This window comes from Octopus sinensis, linkage group LG28 (assembly GCF_006345805.1).
Source record: "Octopus sinensis linkage group LG28, ASM634580v1, whole genome shotgun sequence".
Taxonomy (NCBI): Eukaryota; Metazoa; Mollusca; class Cephalopoda; order Octopoda; family Octopodidae; genus Octopus; species Octopus sinensis.
Window position 1 is genome coordinate 7,588,163 of NC_043024.1, and position 14,522 is coordinate 7,602,684.

The 14,522-nt window shown below is 46.8% G+C and overlaps 1 protein-coding gene and 1 long non-coding RNA gene across 16 annotated transcripts in view; one reads left to right on the forward strand and one right to left on the reverse strand.

Moving 5' to 3' along the window:
• LOC115225789 overlaps positions 1–14,522 on the reverse strand; it is a 103,421-nt gene that overhangs the window by 21,147 nt on the left and 67,752 nt on the right. For 4 of the 6 annotated variants that reach the window (XM_036514580.1, XM_036514578.1, XM_036514577.1 and 1 more), the window contains exons 8-9: positions 12,934–13,074; positions 9,578–9,700 (exon numbers count right to left, since the gene is read on the reverse strand). In XM_036514580.1, coding sequence (XP_036370473.1) covers positions 9,578–9,700; positions 12,934–13,074 — 264 coding nt within the window. The remainder of the gene's footprint in view (positions 1–9,577; positions 9,701–12,933; positions 13,075–14,522) is intronic. The other 2 variants (XM_036514581.1, XM_036514579.1) reach the window with 2 other exon arrangements.
• On the forward strand, positions 1,599–8,616 carry LOC115225790. Of its 10 annotated transcripts, none has more exons than XR_005004151.1 (3): positions 1,599–1,893; positions 7,072–7,195; positions 8,291–8,314. It is a non-coding gene; the product is annotated as an uncharacterized LOC115225790 (long non-coding RNA). The 10 variants fall into 10 exon arrangements; XR_005004144.1 differs by lacking the exon at positions 8,291–8,314 and adding an exon at positions 7,331–7,375; XR_005004145.1 differs by lacking the exon at positions 8,291–8,314 and adding an exon at positions 7,256–7,311.

The window sequence follows — 14,522 nt, forward strand, 5'->3', positions numbered from 1 at the left end:
AGGGGAGAGAGCATGGCTGGAAGAAGATAAAAAGGAATGGAGGTGGTTCTAATGATGGAGGATGGAGTATAACAGAGGGGAGAGAGCATGGCTGGAGGAAGATAAAAAGGAATGGAGGTGGTTCTAATGATGGAGGATGGAGTATAACAGAGGGGAGAGAGCATGGCTGGAAGAAGATAAAAAGGAATGGAGGTGGTTCTAATGATGGAGGATGGAGTATAACAGAGGGGAGAGAGCATGGCTGGAGGAAGATAATGAGGAATGGAGGTGGTTCTAAGGATGGAGTATAACAGAGGAGAGAGAGCATGGCTGGAGGAAGATAAAAACGAATGGAGGTGGTTCTAATGATGGAGGATAACAGAGAAGAGAGAGCATGGCTGGAGGAAGATAATGAGGAATGGAGGTGGTTCTAAGGATGGAGGATAGAGTATAACAGAGGGGAGAGAGCATGGCTGGAAGAAGATAAAAAGGAATGGAGGTGGTTCTAATGATTGAGATGGAGTATAACAGAGGGGAGAGAGCATGGCGGAAGAAGATAAAAGGAATGGAGGTGGTTCTAATGATGGAGGATGGAGTATAACAGGGGGGAAGAGCATGGCTGGAAGAAGATAAAAAGGAATGGAGGTGGTTCTAATGATGGAGGATGGAGTATAACAGAGGGGAGAGAGCATGGCTGGAGGAATAAAAAAGGAATGGAGGTGGTTCTAATGATGGAGGATGGAGTATAACAGAGGGGAGAGAGCATGGCTGGAAGAAGATAAAAAGAATGAGGTGGTTCTAATGATGGAGGATGGAGTATAACAGAGGGGAGAGAGCATGGCTGGAGGAAGATAAAAAGGAATGGAGGTGGTTGTAATGATGGAGGATGGAGTATAACAGAGGGGAGAGAGCATGGCTGGAAGAAGATAAAAAGAATGGAGGTGGTTCTAATGATGGAGATGGAGTATAACAGAGGGGAGAGAGCATGGCTGGAAGAAGATAATAAGGAATGGAGGTGGTCTAATGATGGAGGATGGAGTATAACGGAGGGGAGAGAGCATGGCTGGAGGAAGATAAAAAGGACTGAAGGTGGTTCTAATGAGGGAGGATGGAGTATAACAGAGGGGAGAGCATGGCTGGAAGAAGATAAAAAGGAATGGAGGTGTTCTAATCATGGAGGATGGAGTATAACAGAGGGGAGAGAGCATGGCTGGAAGAAGATAAAAAGGAATGGAGGTGGTTCTAATGATGGAGGATGGAGTATAACAGAGGGGAGAAGAGCATGGCTGGAGGAAGATAATAAGGAATGGAGGTGGTTCTAATGATGGAGGATGAGTAAAACAGAGGGGAGAGAGCATGACTGAGGAAGATAAAAAGGAATGGAGGTGGTTCTAATGATGGAGGATGGAGTATAACAGAGGGGAGAGAGCATGGCTGGAAGAAGATAAAAAGGAATGGAGGTGGTTCTAATGATGGAGGATGGAGTATAACAGAGGGGAGCGAGCATGGCTGGAGGAAGATAATAAGGAATGGAGGTGGTTCTAATGATGGAGGATGGAGTATAACAGAGGGGAGAGAGCATGACTGGAGGAAGATAATGAGGAATGGAGGTGGTTCTAAGGATGGAGTATAACAGAGGGAAGAGAGCATGGCTGGAGGAAGATAATAAGGAATGGAGGTGGTTCTAATGATGGAGGATGGAGTATAACAGAGGGGAGAGAGCATGACTGGAGGAAGATAATGCGGAATGGAGGTGGTTATAAGGATGGAGTATAACAGAGGGCAGAGAGCATGGCTGGAGGAAGATAAAAAGGAATGGAGGTGGTTCTAATGATGGAGGATGGAGTATAATAGAGGGGAGGGAGCATGGCTGGAGGAAGATAATAAGAAATGGAGGTGGTTCTAATGATGGAGGTTGTAGTATAACAGAGGGAAGAGGGCATGGCTGGAAGAAAATAAAAAGGAATGGAGGTGGTTCTAATGATGGAGGATGGAGTATAACAGAGGGGAGAGAGCATGGCTGGAAGAAGATAAAAATGAATGGAGGTGGTTCTAATGATGGAGGATGGAGTATAACAGAGGGGAAAGAGCATGGCTGGAGGAAGATAATAAGGAATGGAGGTGGTTCTAATGATGGAGGATGGAGTATAACAGAGGGGAGAGAGCATGACTGGAGGAAGATAATGAGGAATGGAGGTGGTTCTAAGGATGGAGTATAACAGAGGGAAGAGAGCATGGCTGGAGGAAGATAATGAGGAATGGAGGTGGTTCTAAGGATGGAGTATAACAGAGGGAAGAGAGCATGGCTGGAGGAAGATAATGAGGAATGGAGGTGGTTCTAAGGATGGAGTATAACAGAGGGGAGAGAGCATGGCTGGAAGAAGATAATGAGGAATGGAGGTGGTTCTAAGGATGGAGTATAACAGAGGGGAGAGAGCATGGCTGGAGGAAGATAATAAGGAATGGGAGTGGTTCTAAGGATGGAGTATAACAGAGGGGAGAGAGCATGGCTGGAAGAAGATAATGAGGAATGGAGGTGGTTCTAAGGATGGAGTATAACAGAGGGAAGAGAGCATGGCTGGAGGAAGATAATAAGGAATGGAGGTGGTTCTAATGATGGAGGATGGAGTATAACAGAGGGGAGAGAGCATGACTGGAGGAAGATAATGAGGAATGGAGGTGGTTATAAGGATGGAGTATAACAGAGGGGAGAGAGCATGGCTGGAGGAAGATAAAAAGGAATGGAGGTGGTTCTGAGGATGGAGTATAACAGAGGGGAGAGAGCATGGCTGGAAGAAGATAATGAGGAATGGAGGTGGTTCTAAGGATGGAGTATAACAGAGGGGTGAGAGCATGGCTGGAGGAAGATAATGAGGAATGGAGGTGGTTCTAAGGATGGAGTATAACAGAGGGCAGAGAGCATGGCTGGAGGAAGATAATAAGGAATGGAGGTGGTTCTAATGATGGAGGATGGAGTATAACAGAGGGGAGAGAGCATGGCTGGAGGAAGATAATGAGGAATGGAGGTGGTTCTAACGATGGAGTATAACAGAGGGCAGAGAGCATGGCTGGAGGAATATAAAGAATGGAGGTGGTTCTAATGATGGAGGATGAAGTATAACAGAGCGGAGAGAGCATGGCTGGAGGAAGATAATGAGGAATGAGGTGGTTCTAAGGATGGAGTATAACAGAGGGGAGAGAGCATGGCTGGAGGAAGATAATGAGGAATGGAGGTGGTCCTAAGAATGGAGTATAACAGAGGGGAGAGAGCATGGCTGGAGGAAGATAAAAAGGAATGGAGGTGTTCTAATCTAATGATGAAGGATGAGTATAAACATAGGGGAGAGAGCATGGCTGGAAGACGATAAAAGGAATGGAGGTGTTCTAATGATGGAGGATGGAGTATAACAGAGGGGAGAGAGCATGGCTGGAGGAAGATAATGAGGAATGGAGGTGGTTCTAAGGATGGAGTATAACAGAGGGGAGAGAGCATGGCTGGAGGAAGATAAAGAATGGAGGTGGTTCTAATGATGGAGGATGAAGTATAACAGAGGGGAGAGAGCATGGCTGGAGGAAGATAATGAGGAATGAGGTGGTTCTAAGGATGGAGTATAACAGAGGGGAGAGAGCATGGCTGGAGGAAGATAATGAGGAATGGAGGTGGTTCTAAGAATGGAGTATAACAGAGGGGAGAGAGCATGGCTGGAGGAAGATAAAAAGGAATGGAGGTGGTTCTAATGATGAAGGATGGAGTATAACAGAGGGGAGAGAGCATGGCTGGAAGATAAAAAGGAATGGAGGTGGTTCTAATGATGGAGGATGGAGTATAACAGAGGGGAGAGAGCATGGCTGGAGGAAGATAATGAGGAATGGAGGTGGTTCTAAGGATGGAGTATAACAGAGGGGAGAGAGCATGGCTGGAGGAAGATAAAAAGGAATGGAGGTGGTTCTAAGGATGGAGTATAACAGAGGGAAGAGAGCATAACTGGAGGAAGATAATAAGGAATGGGAGTGGTTCTAAGGATGGAGTATAACAGAGGGGAGAGAGCATGGCTGGAGGAAGATAAAAACGAATGGAGGTGGTTCTAAGGATGAAGTACAACAGAGGGGAGAGAGCATGGGTGGAGAAGATAATGAGGAATGGAGGTGGTTCTAATGATGGAGGATGGAGTATAACAGAGGGGAGAGAGCATGGCTGGAGGAAGATAAGGAATGGAGGTGGTTCTTATGATGGAGGATGGACTATAACAGAGTGGAGATAGCATGGCTGGAGGAAGATAATGAGGAATGGAGGTGGTTCTAATGATGGAGTATAACAGAGGGGAGAGAGCATGGCTGGAGGAAGATAAAAAGGAATGGAGGTGGTTCTAATGATGGAGGATAACAGAGGGGAGAGAGCATGGCTGGAGGAAAATAAAAAGGAATGGAGGTGGTTCTAATGATGGAGGATGGAGTATAACAGAGGGGAGAGAGCATGGCTGGAGGAAGATAATGAGGAATGGAGGTGGTTCTAAGGATGGAGTATAACAGAGGGGTGAGAGCATGGCTGGAGGAAGATAATGAGGAATGGAGGTGGTTCTAAGAATGGAGTATAAGAGAGGGGAGAGAGCATGGCTGGAGGAAGATAATGAGGAATGGAGGTGGTTCTAACGATGGAGTATAACAGAGGGCAGAGAGCATGGCTGGAGGAAGATAAAGAATGGAGGTGGTTCTAATGATGGAGGATGAAGTATAACAGAGGGGAGAGAGCATGGCTGGAGGAAGATAATGAGGAATGAGGTGGTTCTATGGATGGAGTATAACAGAGGGGAGAGAGCATGGCTGGAGGAAGATAATGAGGAATGGAGGTGGTTCTAAGAATGGAGTATAACAGAGGGGAGAGAGCATGGCTGGAGGAAGATAAAAAGGAATGGAGGTGGTTCTAATGATGAAGGATGGAGTATAACAGAGGGGAGAGAGCATGGCTGGAAGAAGATAAAAAGGAATGGAGGTGGTTCTAATGATGGAGGATGGAGTATAACAGAGGGGAGAGAGCATGGCTGGAGGAAGATAATAAGGAATGGAGGTGGTTCTAATGATGGAGGATGGAGTATAACAGAGGGGAGAGAGCATGGCTGGAGGAAGATAAAAAGGAATGGAGGTGGTTCTAATGATGGAGGATGGAGTATAACAGAGGGGAGAGAGCATGGCTGGAAGAAGATAAAAAGGAATGGAGGTGGTTCTAATGATGGAGGATGGAGTATAACAGAGGGGAGAGAGCATGGCTGGAGGAAGATAATGAGGAATGGAGGTGGTTCTAAGGATGGAGTATAACAGAGGGGAGAGAGCATGGCTGGAGGAAGATAAAAAGGAATGGAGGTGGTTCTAATGATGGAGTACAACAGAGGGGAGAGAGCATGGGTGGAGGAAGATAATGAGGAATGGAGGTGGTTCTAATGATGGAGGATGGAGTATAACAGAGGGGAGAGAGCATGGCTGGAGGAAGATAATAAGGAATGGAGGTGGTTCTAATGATGGAGGATGGACTATAACAGAGGGGAGAGAGCATGGCTGGAGGAAGATAATGAGGAATGGAGGTGGTTCTAATGATGGAGTATAACAGAGGGGAGAGAGCATGGCTGGAGGAAGATAAAAAGGAATGGAGGTGGTTCTAATGATGGAGGATAACAGAGGGGAGAGAGCATGGCTGGAGGAAGATAATGAGGAATGGAGGTGGTTCTAAGGATGGAGTACAACAGAGGGGAGAGAGCATGGCTGGAAGAAGATAAAAAGGAATGAAGGTGGTTCTAATGATGGAGGATGGAGTATAACAGAGGGGAGAGAGCATGGCTGGAAGAAGATAAAAAGGAATGGAGGTGGTTCTAATGATGGAGGATGGAGTATAACAGAGGGGAGAGAGCATGGCTGGAAGAAGATAAAAAGGAATGGAGGTGGTTCTAATGATGGAGGATGGAGTATAACAGAGGGGAGAGAGCATGGCTGGAGGAAGATAATAAGGAATGGAGGTGGTTCTAATGATGGAGGATGGAGTATAACAGAGGGAAGAGAGCATGGCTGGAGGAAGATAGAAAGGAATGGAGGTGGTTCTAATGATGGAGGATGGAGTATAACAGAGGGGAGAGAGCATGGCTGGAAGAAGATAAAAAGGAATGGAGGTGGTTCTAATGATGGAGGATGGAGTATAACAGAGGGGAGAGAGCATGGCTGGAAGAAGATAAAAAGGAATGGAGGTGGTTCTAATGATGGAGGATGGAGTATAACAGAGGGGAGAGAGCATGGCTGGAGGAAGATAAAAAGGAATGGAGGTGGTTCTAATGATGGAGGATGGAGTATAAGAGAGGGGAGAGAGCATGGCTGGAAGAAGATAAAAAGGAATGGAGGTGGTTCTAATGATGGAGGATGGAGTATAACAGAGGGGAGAGAGCATGGCTGGAAGAAGATAATAAGGAATGGAGGTGGTTCTAATGATGGAGGATGGAGTATAACAGAGGGGAGAGAGCATGACTGGAGGAAGATAATGAGGAATGGAGGTGGTTCTAAGGATGGAGTATAACAGAGGGGAGAGAGCATGGCTGGAGGAAGATAATGAGGAATGGAGGTGCTTCTAAGGATGGAGTATAACAGAGAGGAGAGCGCATGGATGGAAGAAGATAATGAGGAATGGAGGTGGTTCTAAGGATAGGGTATAACAGAGGGAAGAGAGCATGGCTGGAGGAAGATAATGAGGAATGGAGGTGGTTCTAAGGATGGAGTATAACAGAGGGGAGAGAGCATGGCTGGAAGAAGATAATGAGGAATGGAGGTGGTTCTAAGGATGGAGTATAACAGAGGGGAGAGAGCATGGCTGGAAGAAGATAATGAGGAATGGAGGTGGTTCTAAGGATGGAGTATAACAGAGGGAAGAGAGCATGGCTGGAGGAAGATAATAAGGAATGGAGGTGGTTCTAATGATGGAGGATGGAGTATAACAGAGGGGAGAGAGCATGGCTGGAGGAAGATAATAAGGAATGGGAGTGGTTCTAAGGATGGAGTATAACAGAGGGGAGAGAGCATGGCTGGAAGAAGATAATGAGGAATGGAGGTGGTTCTAAGGATGGAGTATAACAGAGGGAAGAGAGCATGGCTGGAGGAAGATAATAAGGAATGGAGGTGGTTCTAATGATGGAGGATGGAGTATAACAGAGGGGAGAGAGCATGACTGGAGGAAGATAATGAGGTGGTTCTAAGCATGGAGTATAACAGAGGGAAGAGAGCATGGCTGGAGGAAGATAATAAGGAATGGAGGTGGTTCTAATGATGGAGGATGGAGTATAACAGAGGGGAGAGAGCATGGCTTGAAGAAGATAATGAGGAATGGAGGTGGTTCTAAGGATGGAGTATAACAGAGGGAAGAGAGCATGGCTGGAGGAAGATAATGAGGAATGGAGGTGGTTCTAAGGATGGAGTATAACAGAGGGCAGAGAGCATGGCTGGAGGAAGATAAAGAATGGAGGTGGTTCTAATGATGGAGGATGAAGTATAACAGAGGGGAGAGAGCATGGCTGGAGGAAGATAATGAGGAATGGAGGTGGTTCTAAGGATGGAGTATCACAGAGGGGAGAGAGCATGGCTGGAGGAAGATAAAAAGGAATGGAGTTGGTTCTAAGAATGGAGTATAACAGAGGGGAGAGAGCATGGCTGGAGGAAGATAATGAGGAATGGAGGTGGTTCTAAGGATGGAGTACAACAGAGGGGAGAGAGCATGGCTGGAGGAAGATAATGAGGAATGGAGGTGGTTCTAAGGATGGAGTATAACAGAGGGCAGAGAGCATGGCTGGAGGAAGATAAGGAATGGAGGTGGTTCTAATGATGGAGGATGAAGTATAACAGAGGGGAGAGAGCATGACTGGAGGAAGATAATGAGGAATGGAGGTGGTTCTAAGGATGGAGTATAACAGAGGGGAGAGAGCATGGCTGGAGGAAGATAATGAGGAATGGAGGTGGTTCTAAGGATGGAGTATAACAGAGGGGAGAGAGCATGGCTGGAGGAAGATAATGAGGAAAGGAGGTGGTTCTAAGGATGGAGTATAACAGAGGGGAGAGAGCATGGCTGGAAGAAGAGAATGAGGAATGGAGGTGGTTCTAAGCATGGAGTATAACAGAGGGAAGAGAGCATGGCTGGAAGAAGATAATGAGGAATGGGAGTGGTTCTAAGGATGGAGTATAACAGAGGGAAGAGAGCATGGCTGGAGGAAGATAATGAGGAATGGAGGTGGTTCTAAGGATGGAGTATAACAGAGGGAAGAGAGCATGGCTGAAGGAAGATAATGAGGAATATTCGACTTAATCCGTTTGTTTGTCCTTGTTTGTCCCCTCTGTGTGTAGCCCCCTCTGGGCAGTAAAGAAATAAGACAGACAGACAGACAAATAGACAGGCAGGCAGATAGATGGGGTGCACTCTGTCTCCAACAATTCGGTGCGACATCAGTGCAGAATCACTTCCCTCCTACAAGTCATCCTAACGAGACGTCTGCGTTGGCTGGGGTCATGCCCTCCGCCGTCAACCAGGAGAATACATCTAAAGTAATTGCCCCAGCTCCCCTTCAGTGTTGGCGAAAGCGATGGGGTGCACTCTGTCTCCAACAATTCCGTGCGACACCAGTGCAGAATCACCTCCCTCCTACAAGTCATCCTAACGAGACGTCTGCGTTGGCTGGGGTCACGCTCTCCGCCGTCAACCAGGAGAATTCATCTACGAAGCAATTGCCCCAGCTCCCCTTCATTGTTGGCGAAAGCGATGGGGTGCACTCTGTCTCCAACAATTCGGTGCGGCACCAGTGCAGAATTACCTCCCTCCTACAAGTCATCCTAACGAGACGTCTGCGTTGGCTGGGGTCACGGCCTCCGTCGTCAACCAGGGGAATTCATCTACGAAGCAATTGCCCCGGCTCTCCTTCAGTGTTGGCGAAAGCGATGGGGTGCACTCTGTCTCCAACAATTCGGTGCGGCACCAGTGCAGAATCACTTCCCTCCTACAAGTCATCCTAACGAGACGTCTGCGTTGGCTGGGGTCATGCCCTCCGCCGTCAACCAGGAGAATACATCTAAAGTAATTGCCCCAGCTCCCCTTCAGTGTTGGCGAAAGCGATGGGGTGCACTCTGTCTCCAACAATTCGGTGCGGCACCAGTGCAGAATCACCTCGCTCCTACAAGTCATCCTAACGAGACATCTGCGTTGGCTGGGGTCACGCCCTCCGCCGTCAACCAGGAGAATACATCTAATGTAATTGCACCAGCTCCCCTTCACTGTTGGCGAAAGCGATGCGGTGCACTCAGTGTCCAACAATTCGGTGCGGCACCAGTGTAGAATCACCTCCCTCCTACAAGTCATCCTAACGAGACGTCTGCGTTGGCTGGGGTCACGCTCTCCGCCGTCAAGCAGGAGAATATATCTACGAAGCAATTGCCCCAGTATTATTTGCAGTATTATTTTATGCTATTTGCAGTACTATTTTATGCTATTTGTTCCATACAAAGCTGACCTCAAGCTACACAGCAACAAATGATGATGATGGTGATGATGATGTGTCAAAATATAGAATTATGAAGACCAAAATACCCTCTGGCAGCATATCTTTTATATCATGTTCACATTCAATTGACAGGTTAGCTGTGCAGGTACAGTTTGTGTCAGGAATTGGTCCAACTGGATACATGTCGCCACCTTGAAGGCAGAAAGGAACTGTAAAGAAAAGAAAAGGTTATGTATATATATATGTGTGTGTGTGTGTGTGTGTGTATATATATATAACAAAGGGTAAAATTAATTAATTAAGAAGTAATCCGTAATTTCACCAAGAAGAATTCGGAATGAAAAAGACCATTTCATGGTAAGCTTAAGTAATACTTTGTAATTAGGGTTCAGCAAAGATTTGCTTTACCACATACCAAAGTTTAGAAATAGTAGTCAAAAAATCTTAGCTATTCCTTCTACTTTAAAAGGGACTCCCAGAAAAACCAAAGTACTTGAAAACAATCCACGCAGGCCAAGGGGAAAAATAACGCAAATCAATCGATATTAGGTTACCCACGCACGCGCGTTTCAGAATTAGATCGGTATAAAGAATTATACCTTACCCGACCATTTTCGACTCATCAGCGTAGGATTCCTCCAATATTAAATATTTGCCTGCGCAGATTGTTTCCAAGTACTTTGGTTTTTCTGGGAGTCGCTTTTAAAGTAGAAGGAATAGCTAAGATTTTTTGACTGCTATTTCTAAACTTCGGTATGTGGTGAAGCAAATCTTTGCTGAACCCTAATTATAAAGTATATGTGTTGGTGGCACATAAAAAACACCATCCGAGCGTGGCCGTCTGCCACCTGTGTCGGTGGCACATAAAATCACCCACTACACTCTTGGAGTGGTTGGCGTTAGGAAGGGCATCCAGCTGTAGAAACACTGCCAGATCTGACTGGCCTGGTGCAGCCTTCGGGCTCGCCAGACCCCAGTTGAACCGTCCAACCCATGCTTGCATGGAAAGCGGACGTTAAACGATGATGATGATATATATGTATACTAGCAGTATTGCCCGGCGTTGCTCGGGTTTGTAAGGGAAATAACTATATAAGCATTTTTAGAGATGTAAAGTATAATAGCCATCTCACTATGGCTAACCACAAAGGGGGGGGGTGTTACTGTAGCTTTTTACGTTCTGAGATTTAATAATACATTTTAGAGAGTTACATCCCTTATATAATAGCAAAAAAATGCATTAAAAATGGGAAAAATTGATGGTAAATTATTTTAAAATCGTAGACTCATCGTAGACGCGCGCTAATACCCAGAAGGGCTCGATATGAATCACGACTATAAGATACCTGCTTTTGGTTACACTGCACCGCAAAATGTGGGAGTAGTTAGGAATCTAAATCGTAGGAGACAGACACATAACTTCACTTTTATATATAAAGATTGTATGATGACGTCAGCAGCTGGGGAGCTGACCAGAACTTGGGGCTGACCGAAAGAGGAAGGGGCAGGAGTGATGCGTGTGCAGGCAGGGGAGCATTGGGCCTTTTCGATCGGGGTAGCCGAAATAGCTTGTGGTGTATGTGGGAGATTTGAAATAAGGACACCGACCTTCTCTTCGTCGACGCAGACCTCTCCAGTGGTAACGCACCCTTCCACGTGGCCCGACCCAAACGCTAAAAATAGCAGCTGCTTTTCCCCAACCATAACAAAGCGCTCACACGTCAAGCTCTGTCGGCTACCCCGATCGAAAAGGCCTAATGCTCCTCTGCCTGTGCGCGCATCACTCCTGCCCCTATCTCTTCCGGTTAGCCCCAAGTTCCGATCTCAAACAGTTATAAAGAGTATCTCCTTTGTTATCATTTGGTTTGGGTTTTAAAGTTCAAGGTGGACTTAACCTTTCATATCCCACCAAACAGATAATAACACCTTATGTGGGTGAAGACCTTTAGCCTGGGGTGATGTGGCGAGCTGGTAGAAATGTTAGCACGCTGGGCGAAATGCTTAGCGGTATTTTGTCTGCCGCTATGTTCTGAGTTCAAATTCCGCCAAGGTCGACTTTGCCTTTCATCCTTTCGGGGGTCGATTAAATAAGTACCAGTTACGCACTGGGGTTGATGTAATCGACTTCATCCGTTTGTCTGTCCTTGTTTGTCCTCTCTGTGTTTAGCCCCTTGTGGGTAGTAAAGAAATAGGTGGGGGGACAAACACAGACACACACACATATATATACATATATACGACGGGCTTCTTTCAGTTTCCGTTTTGATCTCCCACTAAAGACTTACCACAGAGACTCTGACAAGGTAGTACTCATGTTACACAAGCGTTTATCACTATAATCCAGTGATGTAGAGATGTCTCTTTATGGTGGCTTCATCCGTTGCCTCATTTACTGCAATGGAAAGCGTGGCCAAGTACGCAGACCTAATTAGTTGGAAGTGTACAGTAAGTTACAACTTCCGACTGTCACTTATGCTTCAAGCCATAGAAATTTGTAATGGTACAAAACAGTCATGGACAGAAAGTCAAAAATGCCATTCACAACAAAGAAGCACATTTTTACTCTTTTCCTTGTTTCAGTCATTTGACTGTGGCCATGCTGGAGCACCGCCTTTAATCGAGCAACATCACTCCGGGACTTATTCTTTGTAAGCCCAGTACTTATTTTATTGGTCTCTTTTTGCCGAACCGCTAAGTGATGGGGACATAAACACACCAGCATCGGTTGTCAAGCAATGCTAGGGGGACAAACACAGACACACAAACACATACATATATAAATAATAATAATAATAATAATAATTGTGTACAGTGCTCAGGTGCACTACAACTCATCTAAAGTGTATATATAATCAGGTGTAGTTTCGGCGGATTTTGGAAAGCATGAGGGCCTTAAAGGATGCAGTGTCATGGCAGTCAACAACTGACGCAGGCAGTTTATTCCATGCTTCAGCAACTCTGAGCATGAAAAAATGTTTCCGAAAGTCATGGGAGCTGTGTTGTTTTCTGACTTTGTAGGCATGTCCACGTGTGTTAGACACATGGAGATCAAAAAGGTGTTCAGTGTTGTTGTTGGTGAGGTGGTTGATATACATATATACGGCGGGCTTCTTTCAGTTTCCGTCTACCAAATCCACTCACAAGGCTTTGTTCGGCCCGAGGCTATAGTAGAAGACACTTGCCCAAGGTGCCACGCAGTGGGACTGAACCCGGAACCATGTGGTTGGTTAGCAAGCAACTTACCACACAGCCACTCCTGCGCCTATTTATTATTCAGTTGATCACATATTTTTTTATAACAAGAAAAATCATGTATATTTGAAATGATGGATAGATAATGAGAACAGATGAGGCAATGCAACCATGGAAAATATTTTTACAACAAGTGCATGTCAAGAATACAACTCGCGCAATCTGAACATTCGGTATCAAAAGTACTTACTATTTCTTGCAGTGCATGGCGTTTCATCTACTATGACTGGGTTGTCTGGGCTGCTACAAGATATTGTACCATTTTCAAAACATTCACAGTCAGTACCTAGAATCGGTCCAACTGGTACTTCTTTCCCAAAGTTATTGCACGCTATAATAAAGATATACAAACACACATAAATAAGCATGCACTTGTAAACAGACATATTGTATTCTCTGGCATACAAGTTGGATTATCCAGAAAATTTACAGCTAAAAGAGGTAGGTTGATTCATACACGAAGATGTTTTTGGACAACCCCAAAATTTAATATACACTACATTTTTTTAATATATCTGGCAGTTCGCCAGCCTCGTCTGGCACCTGTGTCGGTGGCACATAAGAAAACACCATCCGAGCGTGGCCGTCTGCCAGCCTCGTCTGGCACCTGTGTCGGTGGCACATAAGAAAACACCATCCGAGCATGGCCGTCTGCCACCTGTGTCGGTGGCACATAAAAAACACCATCCGAGCGTGGCCGTCTGCCAGCCTCGTCTGGCACCTGTGTCGGTGGCACATAAGAAAACACCATCCGAGCGTGGCCGTCTGCCAGCCTCGTCTGGCACCTGTGTCGGTGGCACATAAAAAGCACCATCCGAGCGTGGCCGTCTGCCAGCCTCGTCTGGCACCTGTGTCGGTGGCACATAAAAAACACCATCCGAGCGTGGCCGTCTGCCAGCCTCGTCTGGCACCTGTGTCGGTGGCACATAAGAAAACACCATCCGAGCATGGCCGTCTGCCACCTGTGTCGGTGGCACATAAAAAACACCATCCGAGCGTGGCCGTCTGCCAGCCTTGTCTGACACCTGTGTCGGTGGCACATAAGAAAACACCATCCGAGCGTGGCCGTCTGCCAGCCTCGTCTGGCACCTGTGTCGGTGGAACATAAAAAACCATCTGAGCGTGGTCGTCTGCCAGCCTCGTCTGGCACCGGTGTCGGTGGCACATAAAAAAACACCATCCGAGCGTGGCCGTCTGCCAGCTCGTCTGGCACCTGTGTCGGTGGCACATAAGAAAACACCATCCGAGCGTGGCCGTCTGCCAGCCTCGTCTGGCACCTGTGTCGGTGGCACATAAGAAAACACCATCCGAGCATGGCCGTCTGCCACCTGTGTCGGTGGCACATAAAAAACACCATCCGAGCGTGGCCGTCTGCCAGCCTCGTCTGACACCTGTGTCGGTGGCACATAAGAAAACACCATCCGAGCGTGGCCGTCTGCCAGCCTCGTCTGGCACCTGTGTCGGTGGCACATAAGAAAACACCATCCGAGCGTGGCCGTCTGCCAGCCTCGTCTGGCACCTGTGTCGGTGGCACATAAGAAAACACCATCCGAGCATGGCCGTCTGCCACCTGTGTCGGTGGCACATAAAAAACACCATCCGAGCGTGGCCGTCTGCCAGCCTCGTCTGACACCTGTGTCGGTGGCACATAAGAAAACACCATCCGAGCGTGGCCGTCTGCCAGCCTCGTCTGGCACCTGTGTCGGTGGCACATAAAAAGCACCATCCGAGCGTGGCCGTCTGCCAGCCTCGTCTGGCACCTGTGTCGGGGCACATAAA